We start from the raw sequence: 17,170 nt of genomic DNA on the forward strand, positions 1-17,170 counted from the left end.
TTTTGGGGTTTGAGAGGCATTGAGGATAATAGTATGCTCTTTGGCTCGAATAACTGGAAAACAGAGTCGCCATTGACTGAGATGAGAAGATCATGGGACGAGCCCATTTGGAGGGAAGCTCAGGGGTTCACTTTGAGGCGTGTTAAGTTTTCTGATGCCTGTTAGCTGTTCAGGGAGAGCTGTTGAGTAGGCAGGTGGTTAGACTGAGTTTAGGTACATACACAGTGGGGGCTGCAGATTTTAACTTGGGAGTAGGTAGATAACACTGAAAGCCACAGGGCTGGGTGAGATCACCTAGGGGGCAAGCAGACCAAGAAAAGGGCAGGGTCCAGTGGCTGACCTCAGACCACCCCCATATTAGAGATTGGAGGGGTTGGGGACAAACAGTGCGGTAAGAGGAGAACCCCCAGAGTGCTGAGTTCTGGCAGCCCAAGGAAGAAGACAGTGGTGAAATCTGACCATTGACCCTTGGATTTAACATGGTGAGAAGAGCGGTGTCAGCCAAGTGGTGAGGGGCTCACGGGAATGAGAGGGAGCAATATGACTCTTGCAAGGAGTTTTGCGGTGGCGGGGAGCAAAGAAGAGGGCAAGTACTTGGAGAGCTAAGCAGGGGCAAGACACGTGTTTTTGGTGGAAGAAGTAACAGGCTGTTCGTATGCTGATGGGAAAGAGACCACAGAGGGCAAGGTTGGTGATGCAGGCAGTTGCAACCAGAAGGCCTCTGTTTCCTCACTGGAAAACGAGGACCCTGATAGCACCTACCTCCTGGGTGACTGAGGATCAGAGGAGGTGGCACCTGTACAGAGCCAGCCCTCCCTCTGCAGCGCTTGATCCACTCAGTGTGGCGCTCAGCCCCCTTGGGGAATTTTGGTGCCTCCTCCCAGGCCCTTGGGGCTCAGAGGAGGTGACCCCACCCTCCCCTCCCCTCCTTGACACCACCTTCCAGGAGAGAAAGCCCCCCTTCCCCCTTCTCGTCCATCCTGTTGCCAGGTCCAGCAGTGTCCCCAGCCTCACATTATGGGCAGGACACCCCTGGAGAGCAGGGGCCTTGTTCTCTGAGCTTCTTTCCTGGAGCCAGGCCCTGTCTAGCCCCAGGAGGTGCCCAGTTGCCAGTCATTGTATCTGGTGGAGCATGCACCTCCTCCTCCCTCCCCTTCATGGGTTAGTGGGTTCTGAGGACCAAACTCCCAGCATCCCAGTGGGCAGCAGGTAGGGACCCGCTGCCGTGCTGCCCCCAGCAGGGAAGTTGTGAGTGAGCCCTGCCTTCTGTCTTGGATGGGCTCACTGCCACCTTGGCACAGGCCTGAGCAGTGCCGGTGGGAGGGGAGGCCTGGAGAGTGGTTTTTCTTCCTCCCATGCCTGACCCACTTTACTGAATCTGTTCACATCTTCCTTGCCAGAATTACAGGCTTTTTTTTTTTTTTTTTGCTCAGATGAGGAACTGAGGTCCAAAGAAAGGAAGGGACTAACCTTGGTCACCCCATGGGTTCTGATCCAGTCTCGCCCTCAGGACTCCAGGTTCCCAGAATAGTGTTGTTTACCTGTCCAGCCCCAGGTGGGCTCGACCCACAGGTCAGAGGTCATAAGAAGCTGGATGAGACCACTGGGGATGTCCCTGTTTTCTCAGTATATCAGCCAAGGACCTAAAGAACATGCTGTCCCAGGTCAACTACCGGGTCCCCAACATGCGCTTCCTCCGAGAGCGGCTGACGGTAAGTGCCCCCCAGGGCTGTCTGTAGTTGGGGGCAGGGGAAGCCAAGAGCCCTGCAGCTGGGGCCCTGACTGCCTGACTGGCACTCCCGCTCTATACCATGCAGGACCTGGAGCAGCGCAGCGGGGACATCACCTACGGGCAGTTTGCTCAGCTGTACCGCAGCCTCATGTACAGCGCCCAGAAGACGGTGCATGAGCCACCTGCCCTCCCTCAACCCCTGCCCCTGCTCCTCCACCCCACCCCCCAGCTCTGCCTGCCTCAGCCCTGCTGCCCTGCTTAGGGGCTTTTGGGTGCCATTTCTCCAGTTCTTCTCCTCTTGAGGCCTACCCCCATCTGCTGCTCTAGCCTGTCTTCTTACTAGCCCCTTTCCCACATGGCCTCCCAGGGGCTCTTGCCCTGACCAGGTTCTGTTTCCTGCAGATGGACCTCCCCTTCTTGGAAGCCAGTACTCTGAGGTTTGGTTTGGAGTGGGGAGGTGGGGTTTTCCCTGGGCCCCCTTCATCTCACCACTGGGCGATTCCTGATCCAGGTGGGAGGCAGTGGGAGTAGGGAACCATGCTGGACCATTCTGGGAAGCTGTGCTGGCTGGGAGTTGGGTTCTGCCTTCCATGGGGCACCTTGTTGTCTGTTGACCATGCTAGCTAGCTTACCTTCTCTCCCTGCAGGGCTGGGGAGCGGCCGGAGCTTTGCCGAGTGTCCCTTCCTGAGTTCCAGCAGTTCCTTCTTGACTACCAGGGGGTATGGCTGGGCTGACATTGGCCCAGGCTGTCAGGTTGTTGGGGGGCTGGGCTCATCAATGACTGGAGGCTTCTCTCATTCCCTGCCCTCCCCACCCCATCAGGAGCTGTGGGCTGTTGATCGCCTCCAGGTGCAGGAGTTCATGCTCAGCTTCCTCCGAGACCCCTTGCGAGAGATCGAGGAGCCATACTTCTTCCTGGATGAGGTGAGTCCGACGTTTCACCCATTTTTTGTCAAGAGAATGGGTAGGGGTGACCAGAACCCCACCTGGGCTTCAGGAGCTAGACGCTTCTTAGGGATGCCACCTTGTTCCTACCTGCTATGCATCTTGCCCACCCCCAGTTGGGACAGAGCACTCTCTCTCCTACCCCCAACCTACCATCTTGGGTTGGACCGGGCAGGGACTCACTTTCTCTTCCCTTCCACACGTTCCTGGACAGTTTGTCACCTTCCTGTTCTCCAAAGAGAATAGTGTGTGGAACTCACAGCTGGATGCAGTATGCCCGGACACCATGAACAACCCCCTTTCCCACTATTGGATCTCCTCCTCACACAACACGTGAGTGTGGCTCCTTCGGGCCCACCCAGCTTCTTCCCAGGAGGGCCTATCTGACCATACATGCCTCTCCTTGCCTATCCAGGTACCTGACCGGGGACCAGTTCTCCAGTGAGTCCTCCTTGGAAGCCTATGCTCGCTGCCTGCGGATGGGCTGTCGCTGCATTGAGTGTGCGTGGGGTCCGGGGCTGGGGGAGGGAAGATGGGAGGCCTGCCTGCTTGACCATGATGATGTTGCTCCCCAGTGGACTGCTGGGACGGCCCAGATGGGATGCCAGTTATTTACCATGGGCACACCCTTACCACCAAGATCAAGTTCTCAGATGTCCTGCAAACCATCAAGGAGCATGCCTTTGTGGCCTCAGAGTGAGTCAGAGGCTGGAGGACCCAGGGGTTAACTTGGCTCCAGCTCTCTCATTCTAGAGGGACAGAGGGCAGCAAGACTCCTCGAATACCCTGTCCCCTCTCCCTCAGCCTTTCATCTTTGTCCTTCCTCTTGGCCTCTCCTCGTCACCTGCTTCCTGTTTGAGCTGTTGCTTCCCAAGTTACACTTTCTGTTTCCTACATGTTGAGCCCACTTTCTTTTTCATGGGTCCTTTAGACTGTACAACACATGCTCTTCTCATCTTCAGGAAACATGCCCTGCTTTCTTTAGGCCAGTGTCCTGCCAACTCCTTTGCCCTCACAGCCCAGGAGATTGTCTGTCTTCCCTATGTCCCATTCCTTCAATTCTGTTTACTGCTTAAACTGTGGTCACTGGTCTCCCTTAGCTCACCAGGGCTCTAACAGCTAACTTTGGAGGCTTCTCCTCTCTCCTGGCCTCTTTGGTGGCCTCATTTTTCTTGCACTGCTGAGCAGCCTCCATAATTGGGCCAGCTCGGGCTGCATCAGTGGCCACCCTTTGATTTCCACTGCTGCCACAGCTGTAGAACCCCCGCTGCCCCGCCAGTGGCTATGGCCTGGGATAGTTTTTATAGACAAGAAATCCCCAGGCCCTTGGCTCCCAACACCTCACTGTGAGGGGCTACTTAGACCCCAGAGAATTGCAGAATCTGTTTCACTGTGCTTGTCCCCCACCCTGCAGGTACCCAGTCATCCTGTCCATTGAGGACCACTGCAGCATTGCCCAGCAGAGGAACATGGCCCAGCACTTCAAGAAGGTGCTAGGGGACACACTCCTCACCAAGCCCGTGGAGATCTCCGCCGATGGGCTCCCCTCACCCAACCAGCTTAAGAGGAAGATCCTCATCAAGGTGGGGGTGGTGGGCTTACTGGGGAAGCCCCACACTTCTCAGTGCCTCGCCCAGGCCATGGCTTCAGCTATTGGGCCTACGCCTGGGTGAGGAGGTGGGGTGATGACTGGAGTCTGCATTGCCTTGCTCTGGTTGCCCCTCCAGCACAAGAAGCTGGCTGAGGGCAGTGCCTACGAGGAGGTGCCTACATCCATGATGTACTCTGAGAACGACATCAGCAACTCCATCAAGAATGGCATCCTCTACCTGGAGGACCCTGTGAACCATGTGAGGACTGGGCCGGGCTGGGGGTGGTGGGCCAGTGGGTGTGAGGACCCTGGCTCACAAGTCCCTCTTTGGTCCGTTCCAGGAATGGTATCCCCACTACTTCGTTCTGACCAGCAGCAAGATCTACTACTCTGAGGAGACCAGCAGTGACCAGGGCAACGAGGATGAGGAGGAGCCCAAGGAGGTGAGGAACCAGCTCAGGTCTGGGGCTGGGCCAGGTCGGGCCTGGGCCAGGGTCCCAGTGTCTTTGCTGTTGCCTTCCCCTGACAGGTCAGCAGCAGCACAGAGCTGCACTCCAATGAGAAGTGGTTCCATGGGAAGCTAGGGGCAGGGCGTGACGGGCGGCACATCGCTGAGCGCCTGCTCACTGAGTACTGCATCGAGACCGGGGCCCCTGACGGCTCCTTCCTCGTGCGAGAGAGTGAGACCTTCGTGGGCGACTACACGCTCTCTTTCTGGTAACACTTCCCATGCAGATGCACATATTCAGTCAGCGTGTGTACACAGACATGACACCACCCAGAGATAATCAGTTAACATTTGAGCCTTTGATCCAGAACAATAATTATGCTTTACATGGAACATAAATTTCTCTCTCTCTCTCTCACCCCCCCCCCCCGCCATACCCCTCCCTTTTTGGTTCATTTGAAGCCTTTCAGTGCAACTGCCCACACCTGAGCTCCTCAGGAGATTGGCCTCCCTCCTTGAGGCTCGGTGCCTCATTTGAGGTGGAACTTGGTCTTTGGGGCCCTGGCCTATTTCTCCCAGCCTCCCTCACGTTGTGTCTTCCACAGGCGGAACGGGAAAGTCCAGCACTGCCGTATCCACTCACGGCAAGATGCTGGGACCCCCAAGTTCTTCTTGACAGACAACCTCGTCTTTGACTCCCTCTATGACCTCATCACACACTACCAGCAGGTGCCCCTGCGCTGCAATGAGTTTGAGATGCGACTTTCAGAGCCTGTCCCACAGACCAATGCCCATGAGAGCAAAGAGTGAGGGAGGGACCTGGGGGTGGGCAGGGCAGGGCAATGGGTGGTGCTGGCTGGGCCTGACTCTGCCTGTCCTCAGGTGGTACCACGCGAGCCTGACCAGAGCACAGGCTGAGCACATGCTGATGCGTGTCCCTCGTGATGGGGCCTTCCTGGTGCGGAAGCGGAATGAGCCCAACTCATATGCCATCTCTTTCCGGTGAGGGGTATGGCCCTGGGTTGTGGGGCCTTGCTTGGGTCTGAGCTGCCCTGACCCTGTGTGACTGTTTTGTCCTTGTGAAGGGCTGAAGGCAAGATCAAGCATTGCCGTGTCCAGCAAGAGGGCCAGACTGTGATGCTAGGGAACTCGGAGTTCGACAGCCTTGTTGACCTCATCAGCTACTATGAGAAGCACCCGCTATACCGCAAGATGAAGCTGCGCTACCCAATCAATGAGGAGGCGCTGGAGAAGATTGGCACAGCTGTGAGGGGCTGTGGTAGACGGGGCATGGCAGGGGAGGCAGGAGAGACCCAGAATCTTAGCAGTCACTGGATAATCTGGATATGTGTAACAGCAAGGCCTGGGGTGTTGTAGGAGTTCATAGGAAGGCCCCTGAGTCCAGCTGGGAGCCAGTGTGGGTACCAGGAGGGTGTCTGGAGGAGGGGACACCTGAGCAGTGTCCACAAGGATGGGGACAGGCACATAAGCAGCGGGTTCCCCATGAGTCAAGGTGAGGAGTGAGGAGGTTCTGGGGCTCACGCTGGGAGAGGTGCACACAGTGGAAGCTCATCAACCTGGGCTTGGCCTGGACTCTGTCCTAGGGCAGGTAGGAAGAGGCTACCCAAGAGTAGCTGTGGAGCCTCCTGGTGGATGGTATGGAGGGCAGAGCCACAGGAGGTGAGACCACTGAGGGAAAAAGTCGGGACTCATGGCAGCACAGCTGGTGATAAGGGCCCTGGACAGAAGAAAGGGGTCTAGGACCAGGAGATCAGTTGAGAGACTTATGTCGTCAGCAGACAGGGCTGGCTGGGGAGAGGCCTGTTGTCCACTGGCACCAGGGGCTCAGGTGATGGAGAGGAGTGGCCGGAGGAGTGTGGGGAGTGGAAAGGCTCTTCCTGACTTTGGGCTCAGCAGCGAACCGATGAGCCACTGAACTAAAGCACTGAATATGGGTAGTCTGTGAAGGGCCCACCTGCACATAGCTCAGAAATACTTGGGAGTTTGGGCATTTCGGACCTGAGAGATTTTGGAATCCTGGACTGGGCCTCACGTATAAGAATGTGAAGAAAAGAAAGGGTGAGACCCGGCCTGAGGCCTCTGAAGCCATCTCCGCTGAGGTTGAAGGATCCCTGTGGACCAGGTGCTAGTGGTGGTGGCCGCCTTGGTGGCCTGATGAGGAAGGCCAGGTGGAAGTTTGCTGCACTGGGGGAAAGGGAAGCTGCTGCGGAAGCCAGTAGCTGCTTTCTACCTCTAGGCTCTGGGGCATTAACATATCCCATTGTGTCCTGTTTCCAGGAGCCTGACTACGGGGCCCTGTATGAGGGACGCAACCCTGGCTTCTATGTAGAGGCAAACCCTATGCCAACTTTCAAGGTACAGCTCAGGCCTCTGGGCACAGGAAGCTGGGGAGGGTCCCCAGCTGCTCAGCTGCTTGGGGCTTCATTTCTGTGTTCTGGGCCATCTGTGGTCTTTATGGAGAAGTGGTGGTTGTGGTTTTCCGAGGCCCAAGAGGTTGTGAGAGATGTGTGGTTGGTGAGCGACCGCAGGTCTTCCAGGGCCAACCCACTCCCTAGCCCCTACCCTTTAGGTCAGCAGTGACCCTTTAAAACTCCTGTGGGTGACCCCCATTTCCTCCCTGGGCAGCAGTGGGGTAGGAGCTGGGAGGCACGCTGGCCACTCATTCCCCAGTCTCATGGAGCTCTGTCACACAGGTTCTTTTTCGTTTTGCCTTTTTCTCTAAAAAGGCCTGGGCCCTGTTTTTCACCCCCTCCCCTCCACAGCCAGGGGATCTGGAAGGAGGTTTTTCTTTCCGCTTCACAGATGAGTGGTGGGGTCCCATCCAGGCCCCATATGCTTCCAGGTCCCGGGGAGGCACTCAGGGCAACTGCACACCCTGCCTTCTTGGCCTGCCAGCCCTGACTCCTGGGAGCGGATTCAGGGTTCTCCCTGTGGCCCAGGGTGGGGCTTAAGGTTCCACCTGGGTCCTGAGGTACTTCACTGGCAGAGGCCCTGCCTCTCTGATCATATCTGTCCTGGAGCCTCCCTGCAGGGCAGTAACAAGAACTATAACTGGGGCCTGTTGATGGCAGTGTCATCTCCCACTGGCCTGACCCCAGGCTGGGAAGCCCAGGCACACGTGTGTGTGCACGTGAAGCCCCAGGTCAGCAGTGGCAGGGAGAGCCTTTCTGCTCTGACTGGTGCTTCTCACCTCTGCAGTGTGCAGTCAAAGCCCTCTTTGACTACAAGGCCCAGAGGGAGGATGAGCTGACCTTCACCAAGAGTGCCATCATCCAGAATGTGGAGAAGCAAGAGGGAGGCTGGTGAGCCAGTGGTGTGGTAGGCCCAGAGTCCAAGGGCCCCATTGGAGCTGGGGCCCCAAAGACATGCATTTGTGATGTGCTTGTCTCCTGTGTGCACCAGCAGTGCCTGCCTCAGCCTGGCTTAGGCATGGGAGCCCCTACCAAAGGATACCCTCCTCATGAGAGTTTGGGGTGGTTGCTGGAGGTTAGCACCTTATGGCTCCTACAGGTGGCGAGGGGACTACGGAGGGAAGAAGCAGCTGTGGTTCCCATCAAACTACGTGGAAGAGATGGTCAACCCCGTGGCCCTGGAGCCAGAGAGGGAGGTAAGACCAGAACCACCTGAGGAACAGCATTCCCTATCCCCAGATTTTCCTTGGCATGCCCCCATCACACAGTCCCAAGCACGCACGTGCATGCACAGACACCTGTCACATGGACTGGTCACAGCCCATGTGGCCATGCTTGTAGTCTCCCATATACATGTGCTACGTTTGACAGTCACAGGTGCACCCACAAGATGTATTTGTTCCATGCACACGGATATCCCCTCACACACGTGCAGTAGCCATGCTGACCATTGGTGGGCTTTGCTTCCCACAGCACTTGGACGAGAACAGCCCCCTAGGGGACTTGCTGCGGGGGGTCTTGGATGTGCCGGCTTGTCAGATTGGTGAGCTCCCATCCGTTTCTCTTGCCCACTGTTCCCTAGGGTGAGGTTCTTTGTATCTCTCTCCTGCTCCTGGGGAGGAAGCTGATGGCTGAACCCCAAAGGCTGCCCTCACTCCAACCTCTCCCCATACTCTGGACATCCCCTTGACACCCTGGGCTCCCTCTGTCACCCTCAGCTTTGACCCCTGCATGTTTACCCCATGCCAGGCACTGGGGAACCCGTCAGAATCAGCAAGGATGATGCTCCTGGTTGGCTGACATCCCCAGGCCTAATGGGTTGCACCACAGGGATGTGACAAGGCTTGGAGATGGGGTGGAGAGGGAGACATGGCTTGAGGGAAGAAGCATGAGTCAGAGCTAAGTTGGAACACTGGCTCCACCACAACCAGCAGTGACTCGTTTGAGTTGCAGCATCGTCATCTGTAAAATGGGCCTGCAGAGCAGTCCTTCCCCTCATGGGGTGTGGGAAGGAGGAAATGAGATGAGATAGAACTCATTTGGGCCAGTGCCTGTGGTGTGAAGTGGGGTGGAGGGGGTGAGATGTCTATTCCCAGCTTTTATCTGCTCTCGCCCTCCCAGCCATCCGTCCTGAGGGCAAGAACAACCGGCTCTTCGTCTTCTCCATCAGCATGGCGTCGGTGGCCCACTGGTCCCTGGATGTTGCTGCCGACTCACAGGAGGAGCTGCAGGACTGGGTGAAAAAGATCCGTGAAGTGGCCCAGACCGCAGATGCCAGGGTGAGATCCTGCTGGAGCCTGGTGGGAGGCAGTGTGTGGGCCTGTCAGGCAGCTGAGGCCTCCAGCTCCCAGCACAAGCCCCCTCAGAGCAGTGGGGCAGCCAATGGCCTATGCTAGATAGGCCACAGCCCCTGCCTTAGCTAGGGATGGAGAAGAAACAGACACATGAGATGCAATGTGGAGTGTTTAGGTCATGTTGAGTTTGAGATACTGATGGGTTGTTCAAGTGGGTCTGCTTAATGGGCAGTTGGATACACAAGACCAGAGCTAAGAGGTGAAGTCCTGGGCTGGAAGCAGGAGTAGAGTGGGGGCTGAGGCATAGAAGGGATGAGGTGGTGTCGAATAGGAAGAGAACTTGGGATGGATTGAGAAGCTGCATATGAGAAGGCATGCGCAAGGAAGGGAGCCCAGGAAAGGCAGGTCAGACAGACTGCAGGCCACTGGTGAGGGAGGGGGTCTGCTGTGTCGAGGGCTACAGAGGTAAAGACAGGCACGATAAGAACTTGTAAGTGCCCTTTGGATTCAGCAGCAGCAAATAGCCCTGGTGAGACTTTTGGGCTGCATCAGCAGCATGGCTGGGGTTGGATGGCAGTGGGCAGTGAGGAGTCTGGAATGGCAAAGGCAGAGCCTTTGTAGGGCCTGTCCTTGAGGGAGAGGACAGGTGGCTGGGGTTTGAGCAGGCTTTAAGCAGATAGCTGAAAGGAGCAAGCAGGGTGTAGGAGGAGATGGAGCCCAAGCTTAGCTGGTAGGACCAGCCTTCTGGGGAAGGGTGGCCTCTTCCACTGAGCCTGGGGGAACAGAGAAGTATTCTCAAGGGTTAGGGAGTTCCTACTTGGTGGCCCTTTCACCAAGTGCATTTGGTAGATGGGTCTGTAGCTGCTTTGGAGAGGGCAACTGCAAGCCAAACAGAGAAGGGATAGGGGGCTTGCCAGGCTGTCCCCTAGAGGAAAAGGTACTGGCATACCAGGTGGTTGAAGGACTGGATCCGGGGGTCTAGGCTGAAAAAGGAAGAGTCTGAATATAAGCCACTGAGGCCGGGTATGGTGTGATCCCAGCACTTTGGGAGGCCGAGGTAGGCAGATCACAAGGTCATGAGTTTGGGACCAGCCTGACCAATATGGTGAAACCCTGTCTCTACTGAAGATACAAAAATTAGCCGGGCATGGTGGCGGGCACCTGTAATCCCAGCTACTCGGCAGGCTGAGGCAGGAGAATCGCTGGAACCCAGGAGGTGTAGGTGGCAGTGAGCCGAGATCATGCCACTGAACTCCAGCCTGGGCAACAGAGCAAGACTCCGTCTCAAAAAAAAAAAAAAAAAAAGCCACTGAAAGAAGAAAGTCCTCCGGGGGTGAGAGGATAGGATGGGGTGCTTATAAGTGGGCTTCTGTAGAGATTTGGCATGGAGATATGCCATGAAGAGTGGGTGGTTATATTGGAGTTGGGGGAGCTGAGGCAGTGAGGATCATCCTTAGGACACAGATGGAGACCAAGCCAGGGGCCTGCATCCCCAGTGCAGTCACAGGTGACACAGAAGAATCATTTTTACCCTGGGATGAGGCTGGGTAATGAATGGTCAGAAAGTGTCACTTGGGAGTGTGGCCAATTCCAGGATCCCTGGAAGGTCACTGGGAACATGGGTGGTGATGAGGAGTCTGTATCCCCCACCCCTCTAAGAAGGTTGGAGGGCAAATGTGTCCTCTGGGACAGAAAAGAGGAAAGATGATTCCAGGATGAGGCTGAGGACAGAGCTCCCTCATTTACTGCTGGGTGTGGTGTCTGGAAGGTACAGGGGAGGGTGGGAGATGGGCCCAGAGCACCTGCAGTGTGGGCATACCCAAAGTTGGCAGGGGCTTCCTTCTCCTGGGCAGGGCTGTAGCCTGGGGCTACAGGGCCTTGTGTGTGTCACCAGCTCACTGAAGGGAAGATAATGGAACGGAGGAAGAAGATCGCCCTGGAGCTCTCTGAACTTGTTGTCTACTGCCGGCCTGTTCCCTTCGATGAAGAGAGTAAGGGCCAGGGCCCAGGCGGGGTGTGCGTGTGCCTGGAGGGCCTGGTGGGTGCAAAAGGAGTATTTAGTTATCCCCCCAACACTTCCTGGGTGGGCGGGCTCTGTAAGTGTTCTCCCTGTTTGGCCCAGAGATTGGCACAGAACGTGCTTGCTACCGGGACATGTCATCCTTCCCGGAAACCAAGGCTGAGAAATACGTGAACAAGGCCAAAGGCAAGAAGTTCCTTCAGTACAATCGACTGCAGCTCTCCCGCATCTACCCCAAGGGCCAGCGACTGGATTCCTCCAACTACGATCCTTTGCCCATGTGGATCTGTGGCAGTCAGCTGGTGGCCCTCAACTTCCAGACCCCTGGTGAGGAGGTCCCCTGTGAGGAGGGTGGGGAGGGGTACTGTGGGGCAGCTGGACTGGAATACACCATAACCTGCCTCTTCCAGACAAGCCTATGCAGATGAACCAGGCTCTCTTCATGACGGGCAGGCACTGTGGCTACGTGCTGCAGCCAAGCACCATGCGGGATGAGGCCTTCGACCCCTTTGACAAGAGCAGCCTCCGCGGGCTGGAGCCATGTGCCATCTCTGTTGAGGTGGGTGCTGCTCATCTGGGCTTCAGGGTGGGAAAGGGGCTGCTTGCCGTTGGAGTCTGTTTATGTTGAGTTCCCCAAAAGTGGGCATTTTCAGGCATCAAGGTGGTCAGGGTGGATGGGGCCTGAGCAGAGTCTTTGAAGGGGTGAAGATAGCGTGCACTCACTCTATCCATCTAGGACGTGCAGAGCCATGGGGTGACTTGTTCTGATGAGATCTTTTTTTCCCCTAAGGGGAGGTCATTTCAAAGATTTGTGTTAAAATAGACACGGATTTAACATGAAGTGGATTGCAAAACTCACATGGAAATTTTGCCTAAAGCTCAGACTTCAAATAAACTATGGGCAGCAGCTGCTCTGGACAGCTTAGGGTCCCCAGTGTCGTGAGAGACTCCATGGGCAGTGTCCTGGGGGCCCAGCAGAGGGCGCACTGCCTCCACTTCACAAATCCTGCCTGAGCCTCCGCAGTCAGGGATTGGAGGGAGCAGGAAGGACAATCCCAGGCCCTTCTGTCTGCCTACAGGTGCTGGGTGCCCGACATTTGCCAAAGAATGGCCGAGGCATTGTGTGCCCTTTTGTGGAGATTGAGGTGGCTGGAGCTGAGTATGACAGCACCAAGCAGAAGACAGAGTTTGTGGGTCAGTCTGTCTTCCCATTCTCCTGGGGCACTGCAAGCCCCTCCCCACCAGTCATCCCATCCTCTCCCAGGATGACCTGAAGCCTTTTGTCGTTGCCTTCATAGTGGACAATGGACTCAACCCTGTATGGCCGGCCAAGCCCTTCCACTTCCAGATCAGTAACCCTGAATTTGCCTTTCTGCGCTTTGTGGTGTATGAGGAAGACATGTTTAGTGACCAGAATTTCCTGGCTCAGGCTACTTTCCCGGTAAAAGGCCTGAAGACAGGTGAGGACCATTCCTGGAGGCAGTGCCCCTGTAGTCTTGCTGGCAGGGTGGGGTGGGCCGCTTGCTGTCCCTCGTGGGCTGAGGGCCAGGCTTTTCCTCCTCCTAGGATACAGAGCAGTGCCTTTGAAGAACAACTACAGTGAGGACCTGGAGTTGGCCTCCCTGCTGATCAAGATTGACATTTTCCCTGCCAAGGTATCTGCAGCAGGGGTGGGCTGGCATGGGGTGGGTGGGAGGAGAGCCAGACAGCAGCCTCGTGAAGTGCAGAGGAGTCATTGACCCTCTTGTGCACCTGCCTTCGTTGAAGCAGGAGAATGGTGACCTCAGTCCCTTCAGTGGTACGTCCCTGCGGGAGCGGGGCTCAGATGCCTCAGGCCAGCTGTTTCACGGCCGAGCCCGGGAAGGCTCCTTTGAATCCCGCTACCAGCAGCCATTTGAGGACTTCCGCGTCTCCCAGGAGCATCTTGCAGACCATTTTGACAGTCGAGAACGAAGGTGAGGGAGATGGAGGGGTGCCAGAGCCAGGAAGGCAGTGGCTAGGTCCTACTTCTTCAGTGTTTCTTTCTCCTGGGTAGAAAAGTTGTAATATTGTCTGGCTTTGGGCTGCCCGATTGGGCTACAAGGCCCTGCCTGCCAGTAAGGACACTCTTCTCTTCTGTCCAGGGCCCCAAGAAGGACTCGGGTCAATGGAGACAACCGCCTCTAGTTGTACCCTAGCCTCGTTGGAGAGCAGCAGGTGCTGTGCGCCTTGTAGAATGCCGCGAACTGGGTTCTTTGGAAGCAGCCCCCTGTGGCGGCCTTCTGGGTTTCGCAGCCTGGAGCCTGGATTCCAGCAGTGAATGCTAGACAGAAACCAAGCCATTAATGAGATGTATTACTGTTTTGGGCCTCCATGTCCCAGCTCTGGATGAAGGCAAAAACTGTACTGTGTTTCGCATTAAGCACACACATCTGGCCCTGACTTCTGGAGATGGATCCTTCCATCTTGTGGGGCCAGGACCATGGCCGAAGCCCCTTGGAGAGAGAGGCTGCCTCAGCCAGTGGCACAGGAGACTCCAAGGAGCTACTGACATTCCTAAGAGTGGAGGAGGAGGAGGAGCCTTGCTGGGCCAGGGAAACAAAGTTTACATTGTCCTGTAGCTTTAAAACCACAGCTGGGCAGGGTGAGAGGCTAGATGCCCCTGCAGTTTGGCCCTGGAGCCAGGGTAGAGGAATGTAGGGCCTGCATGGAGAAGGGTTCTGCCCTGCCTGAGGAGGAGGACACAGCACAAGGGCACATTGCCCATGGCTGGGAACATGACCCAGCCTGAAAGATACAGGGGATCATGTTAAAAATAGCAGTATTATTTTTCTTCTCAATGGTATTGTAACTAAGTTATTTACTCCTCCTGCTCCTCACCCTTGTAGGGAAACCTTGGAGTAGAGCCTTGGAGAGGAGAGTGGCAGGTGGGCTGCCTGCTGTGTTAAGAGGGCTTAGTTTGTGATGTTAAAGCACTGTCAGGAATGGGGGGCGGGGGGTGGGGGGAAGAGAAGAAATAGCAGAGCCTATTTTGGTGAGGTTGTTTTTAAGTCGAAGACTCAATATGCTTTCCCTGAGGAATGAAAAAGCGATTGAGGAGTTGCCTGCCTCCTGGGTGGGTGGAGTACAGGCAGTTGGGTGCTGAATGAAGCTGCCATCCTTATTGCAGCTTCTAACCGGTAAAAAAGATCCAGGGATGGAGATGGGAAGGTTAAAAAGGCAGCCCGCACCTCAGGACAGAGGCCGGGGTCCAGGCCCGTGGGCGCAAAGGTGCCTCATAGCATAGCCAGCATTCAGCACACACAAACCTACTGCCCACGTTTGGGCTCAGGGTTGGCCATTTGCTAGTTCTGCTGCCCTCTTAAGATCTGACTGCCAAATAAATCATCCTCATGTCCTTTTTCCTTTGACTTGTATGCACTTTGGGGGGCTCAGGAAAGCCTGTTGCACGGGGACATGCTCAGTAGAAACAATCGCTGGATGGTTCTGCAATAGAAGCAGGTGGGAAGTTTCTGGAACCTTCTCAGGTTAAGCAGCCCTTCCCTCCTTTGGGCTAACAGGAGTTGTTGTGGGTCCACTCTCTCCTGCCCATCCTCTGAGGGTGTGTCTGAGCAGAGTACATCCTGCCTGGGTTCTTTGTGGCCAGCCAGCTTTGGTGGTGAGCCGGAAACAACCAGAGCCCCTTTCCAGTGCCACAGAAACCTTGCCTTCCAAAAATACTGCATTCAGTTAACACTGCCAGGTGCCATTTTGGTTGTCTCCAGGACTTGGCAGCTGAAATCTCTGTGCCCAGAACACAGTTGAAAGGCCCTTCTCTTCCTGAGGTTCTATTTTCATAGTGGGCTGTGCTGGGATGGAACAAAAATGATGCCACACAAAAAATTTTAGATAGATCCAGTTCCATGGATGACATGAACATGCTACTATCAAACAGCGATAGTGCTCAGGTTCTTGTGTGACTTTCTTCTGCAGCTTCACAGTCCCAGCTCATAGAGAGGAGGGTGGCTTTTTCCCATACACAAGAAGGTGGTGGGTGGGAATTCACCTGGGCCCTCACGATCCATGTTTCCTCTCTAGATGTTTATGGCCTGGAGAGGAAGGTTTCCTATCAGAGAAGGAAGAGGACTGTGTAGGCCCTTCTGTTAGGGCCTATCTGCGTTGGTTAGGACATCCTTGGCCTGTTGGTGTTGACCCTTTTAATTTTCATCAATACATATCTCTATTTGCTAAACAAGTGTCTTTCTGGAACACAACCTGGGGAACGGACAGCTCTGCCTTTCTTAAGGCAGCTTTGTAGACCTGAGACTCACCTCTCTTGGGCTCTGTAAGACATTGCCTTTTTGCCTCACTGCAAATGTTTTGATTGTTCTTCCTAGTGGAAAACGTGCCAACTCTCAAGCAAATTTAAAGATCATTTTCACTTCAAGATTCCTCCAGACCTGACAAACGTTGATTGACCTAGAAGGCGGAGTGTTGGTGGGGAAGACCCTTACTTGGGGCCAAATGCTTTGGCATCAGGAGTTGTTTGCCCCGTCCCATGCTTGCTTGTAGGCCGTCCCATGCTTGCTTGTAGGCCGTGTCCCTACAGTGCGATAGCTCAGGTTTATGACCTGTGGAGTCTCAACCCTAACAGCACATTAGCACCACCTGGGGAGCGTCTGAAAAATGCTGGTACCCAGGGCCTTAGCATAGGTATTGTTCCAAACCTCCCAAGGTGATTTAAATGAGTAAGAGGGTTGAAAAACACTGATTTTGGCAGGGCAAACTAAAAGAGCAGGCAGGGCTGAGAGAGGGAAGTTGGTGGTACCAAAAGGCAGATGGGCTCCCTTGCAGGCTCCTTGCTCTCCTGTCATCACCGGTAGAACTTTCTGGCTGACAGACCAGAGACAAGTAGACTGGGTTCAAAGTGACAGACCTTCACTTTCAACAGCTTTGGCCCAGCAGACATGTACACATACAGGGCAGAGCCTACAAGGTCAGGGGCATTCTGCCCCCTGCCACAGGAAAAAGGCTGCCCTGCGGGAAGATGGCAGGAGCAGTTTCTGACCTCAGTTGAGTATCTATGGCCATGAGCAGAAAAGGCAGGGGTCTCCCTCCTGACCAAGCACATCTTGAACATCACCTGAGAGCTGGGCCTGGACCTAGAAACTTGTCTTTCAACTTGAGCCCATCACTCACCATATGAGTTCTGTTGAGGGCGGGTAGAAAGCAAGTAGGTTTAGGTTATCCCACCAGACTAACTCGGTGAATGAAAAGATCGTGCCTTCTTCACATTTTAATTAAATGGATCAAGCACAGTCTCAGCCTGCGACTCCTGTCTTCTCTGGGTACTTCAGTACTAAATTCCCAGGGGACCTGTGCTTAGGGGTCAACCTAGGCATTCTGTTCTCTGCCTGGAGGAACCCCACAACAACCCCCTGGCTGGCCGTTCTGTGAATTCCACCCACAGTGTCCCAAGTGAGTCACTGCCTGAGTCTACCCACTATGGCATTCAGCTGATTGGCTCTGCCAGTTGCATGCCAGTTCGGTCTAGTTTCCAAGGACCTGGCTTTTGGGATTCAACACACACTGCTTCCCCATGACATAAGCTGGACTCCTATTCTGGTGTCCAGAATCACCGCCTGGCTCCACTGTAGGTGATTTCATTTCAAAGGACCCTTTTTCCTTCTGCCCCAGGCCTTCAGGGCCACCCCAACAAAATTCAATGGCTTTGGGTCTTAAAAGTATG

At 55.2% G+C, this 17,170-nt stretch overlaps 1 protein-coding gene across 10 annotated transcripts in view; it reads left to right on the plus strand.

Annotated features, from left to right (window-relative positions):
- The window catches only part of PLCG1 (phospholipase C gamma 1), a 38,959-nt gene extending 24,114 nt beyond the window's left edge, over positions 1-14,845 (plus strand). For 3 of the 10 annotated variants that reach the window (XM_005569004.5, XM_074005322.1, XM_074005321.1), the window contains 28 exons: positions 1,628-1,712; positions 1,818-1,901; positions 2,135-2,169; positions 2,380-2,452; positions 2,556-2,657; positions 2,893-3,011; positions 3,094-3,179; positions 3,254-3,374; positions 4,093-4,261; positions 4,406-4,528; positions 4,611-4,712; positions 4,799-4,986; positions 5,323-5,523; positions 5,600-5,719; positions 5,803-5,983; positions 7,016-7,093; positions 7,937-8,040; positions 8,249-8,345; positions 8,623-8,692; positions 9,271-9,428; positions 11,338-11,434; positions 11,566-11,790; positions 11,874-12,022; positions 12,543-12,657; positions 12,762-12,923; positions 13,030-13,118; positions 13,231-13,418; positions 13,587-14,845. In XM_005569004.5, the coding sequence (XP_005569061.3) occupies positions 1,628-1,712; positions 1,818-1,901; positions 2,135-2,169; positions 2,380-2,452; positions 2,556-2,657; positions 2,893-3,011; positions 3,094-3,179; positions 3,254-3,374; positions 4,093-4,261; positions 4,406-4,528; positions 4,611-4,712; positions 4,799-4,986; positions 5,323-5,523; positions 5,600-5,719; positions 5,803-5,983; positions 7,016-7,093; positions 7,937-8,040; positions 8,249-8,345; positions 8,623-8,692; positions 9,271-9,428; positions 11,338-11,434; positions 11,566-11,790; positions 11,874-12,022; positions 12,543-12,657; positions 12,762-12,923; positions 13,030-13,118; positions 13,231-13,418; positions 13,587-13,629 (3,364 nt within the window). In that variant the 3' untranslated portion in view covers positions 13,630-14,845. The remainder of the gene's footprint in view (positions 1-1,627; positions 1,713-1,817; positions 1,902-2,134; positions 2,170-2,379; positions 2,453-2,555; positions 2,658-2,892; positions 3,012-3,093; positions 3,180-3,253; positions 3,375-4,092; positions 4,262-4,405; positions 4,529-4,610; positions 4,713-4,798; positions 4,987-5,322; positions 5,524-5,599; positions 5,720-5,802; positions 5,984-7,015; positions 7,094-7,936; positions 8,041-8,248; positions 8,346-8,622; positions 8,693-9,270; positions 9,429-11,337; positions 11,435-11,565; positions 11,791-11,873; positions 12,023-12,542; positions 12,658-12,761; positions 12,924-13,029; positions 13,119-13,230; positions 13,419-13,586) is intronic. The other 7 variants (XM_065523141.2, XM_074005323.1, XM_005569005.5 and 4 more) reach the window with 5 other exon arrangements.
- Positions 14,846-17,170: the final 2,325 nt, after the last annotated feature.

Source organism: Macaca fascicularis, chromosome 10 (genome assembly GCF_037993035.2).
Source record: "Macaca fascicularis isolate 582-1 chromosome 10, T2T-MFA8v1.1".
NCBI lineage: Eukaryota > Metazoa > Chordata > Mammalia > Primates > Cercopithecidae > Macaca > Macaca fascicularis.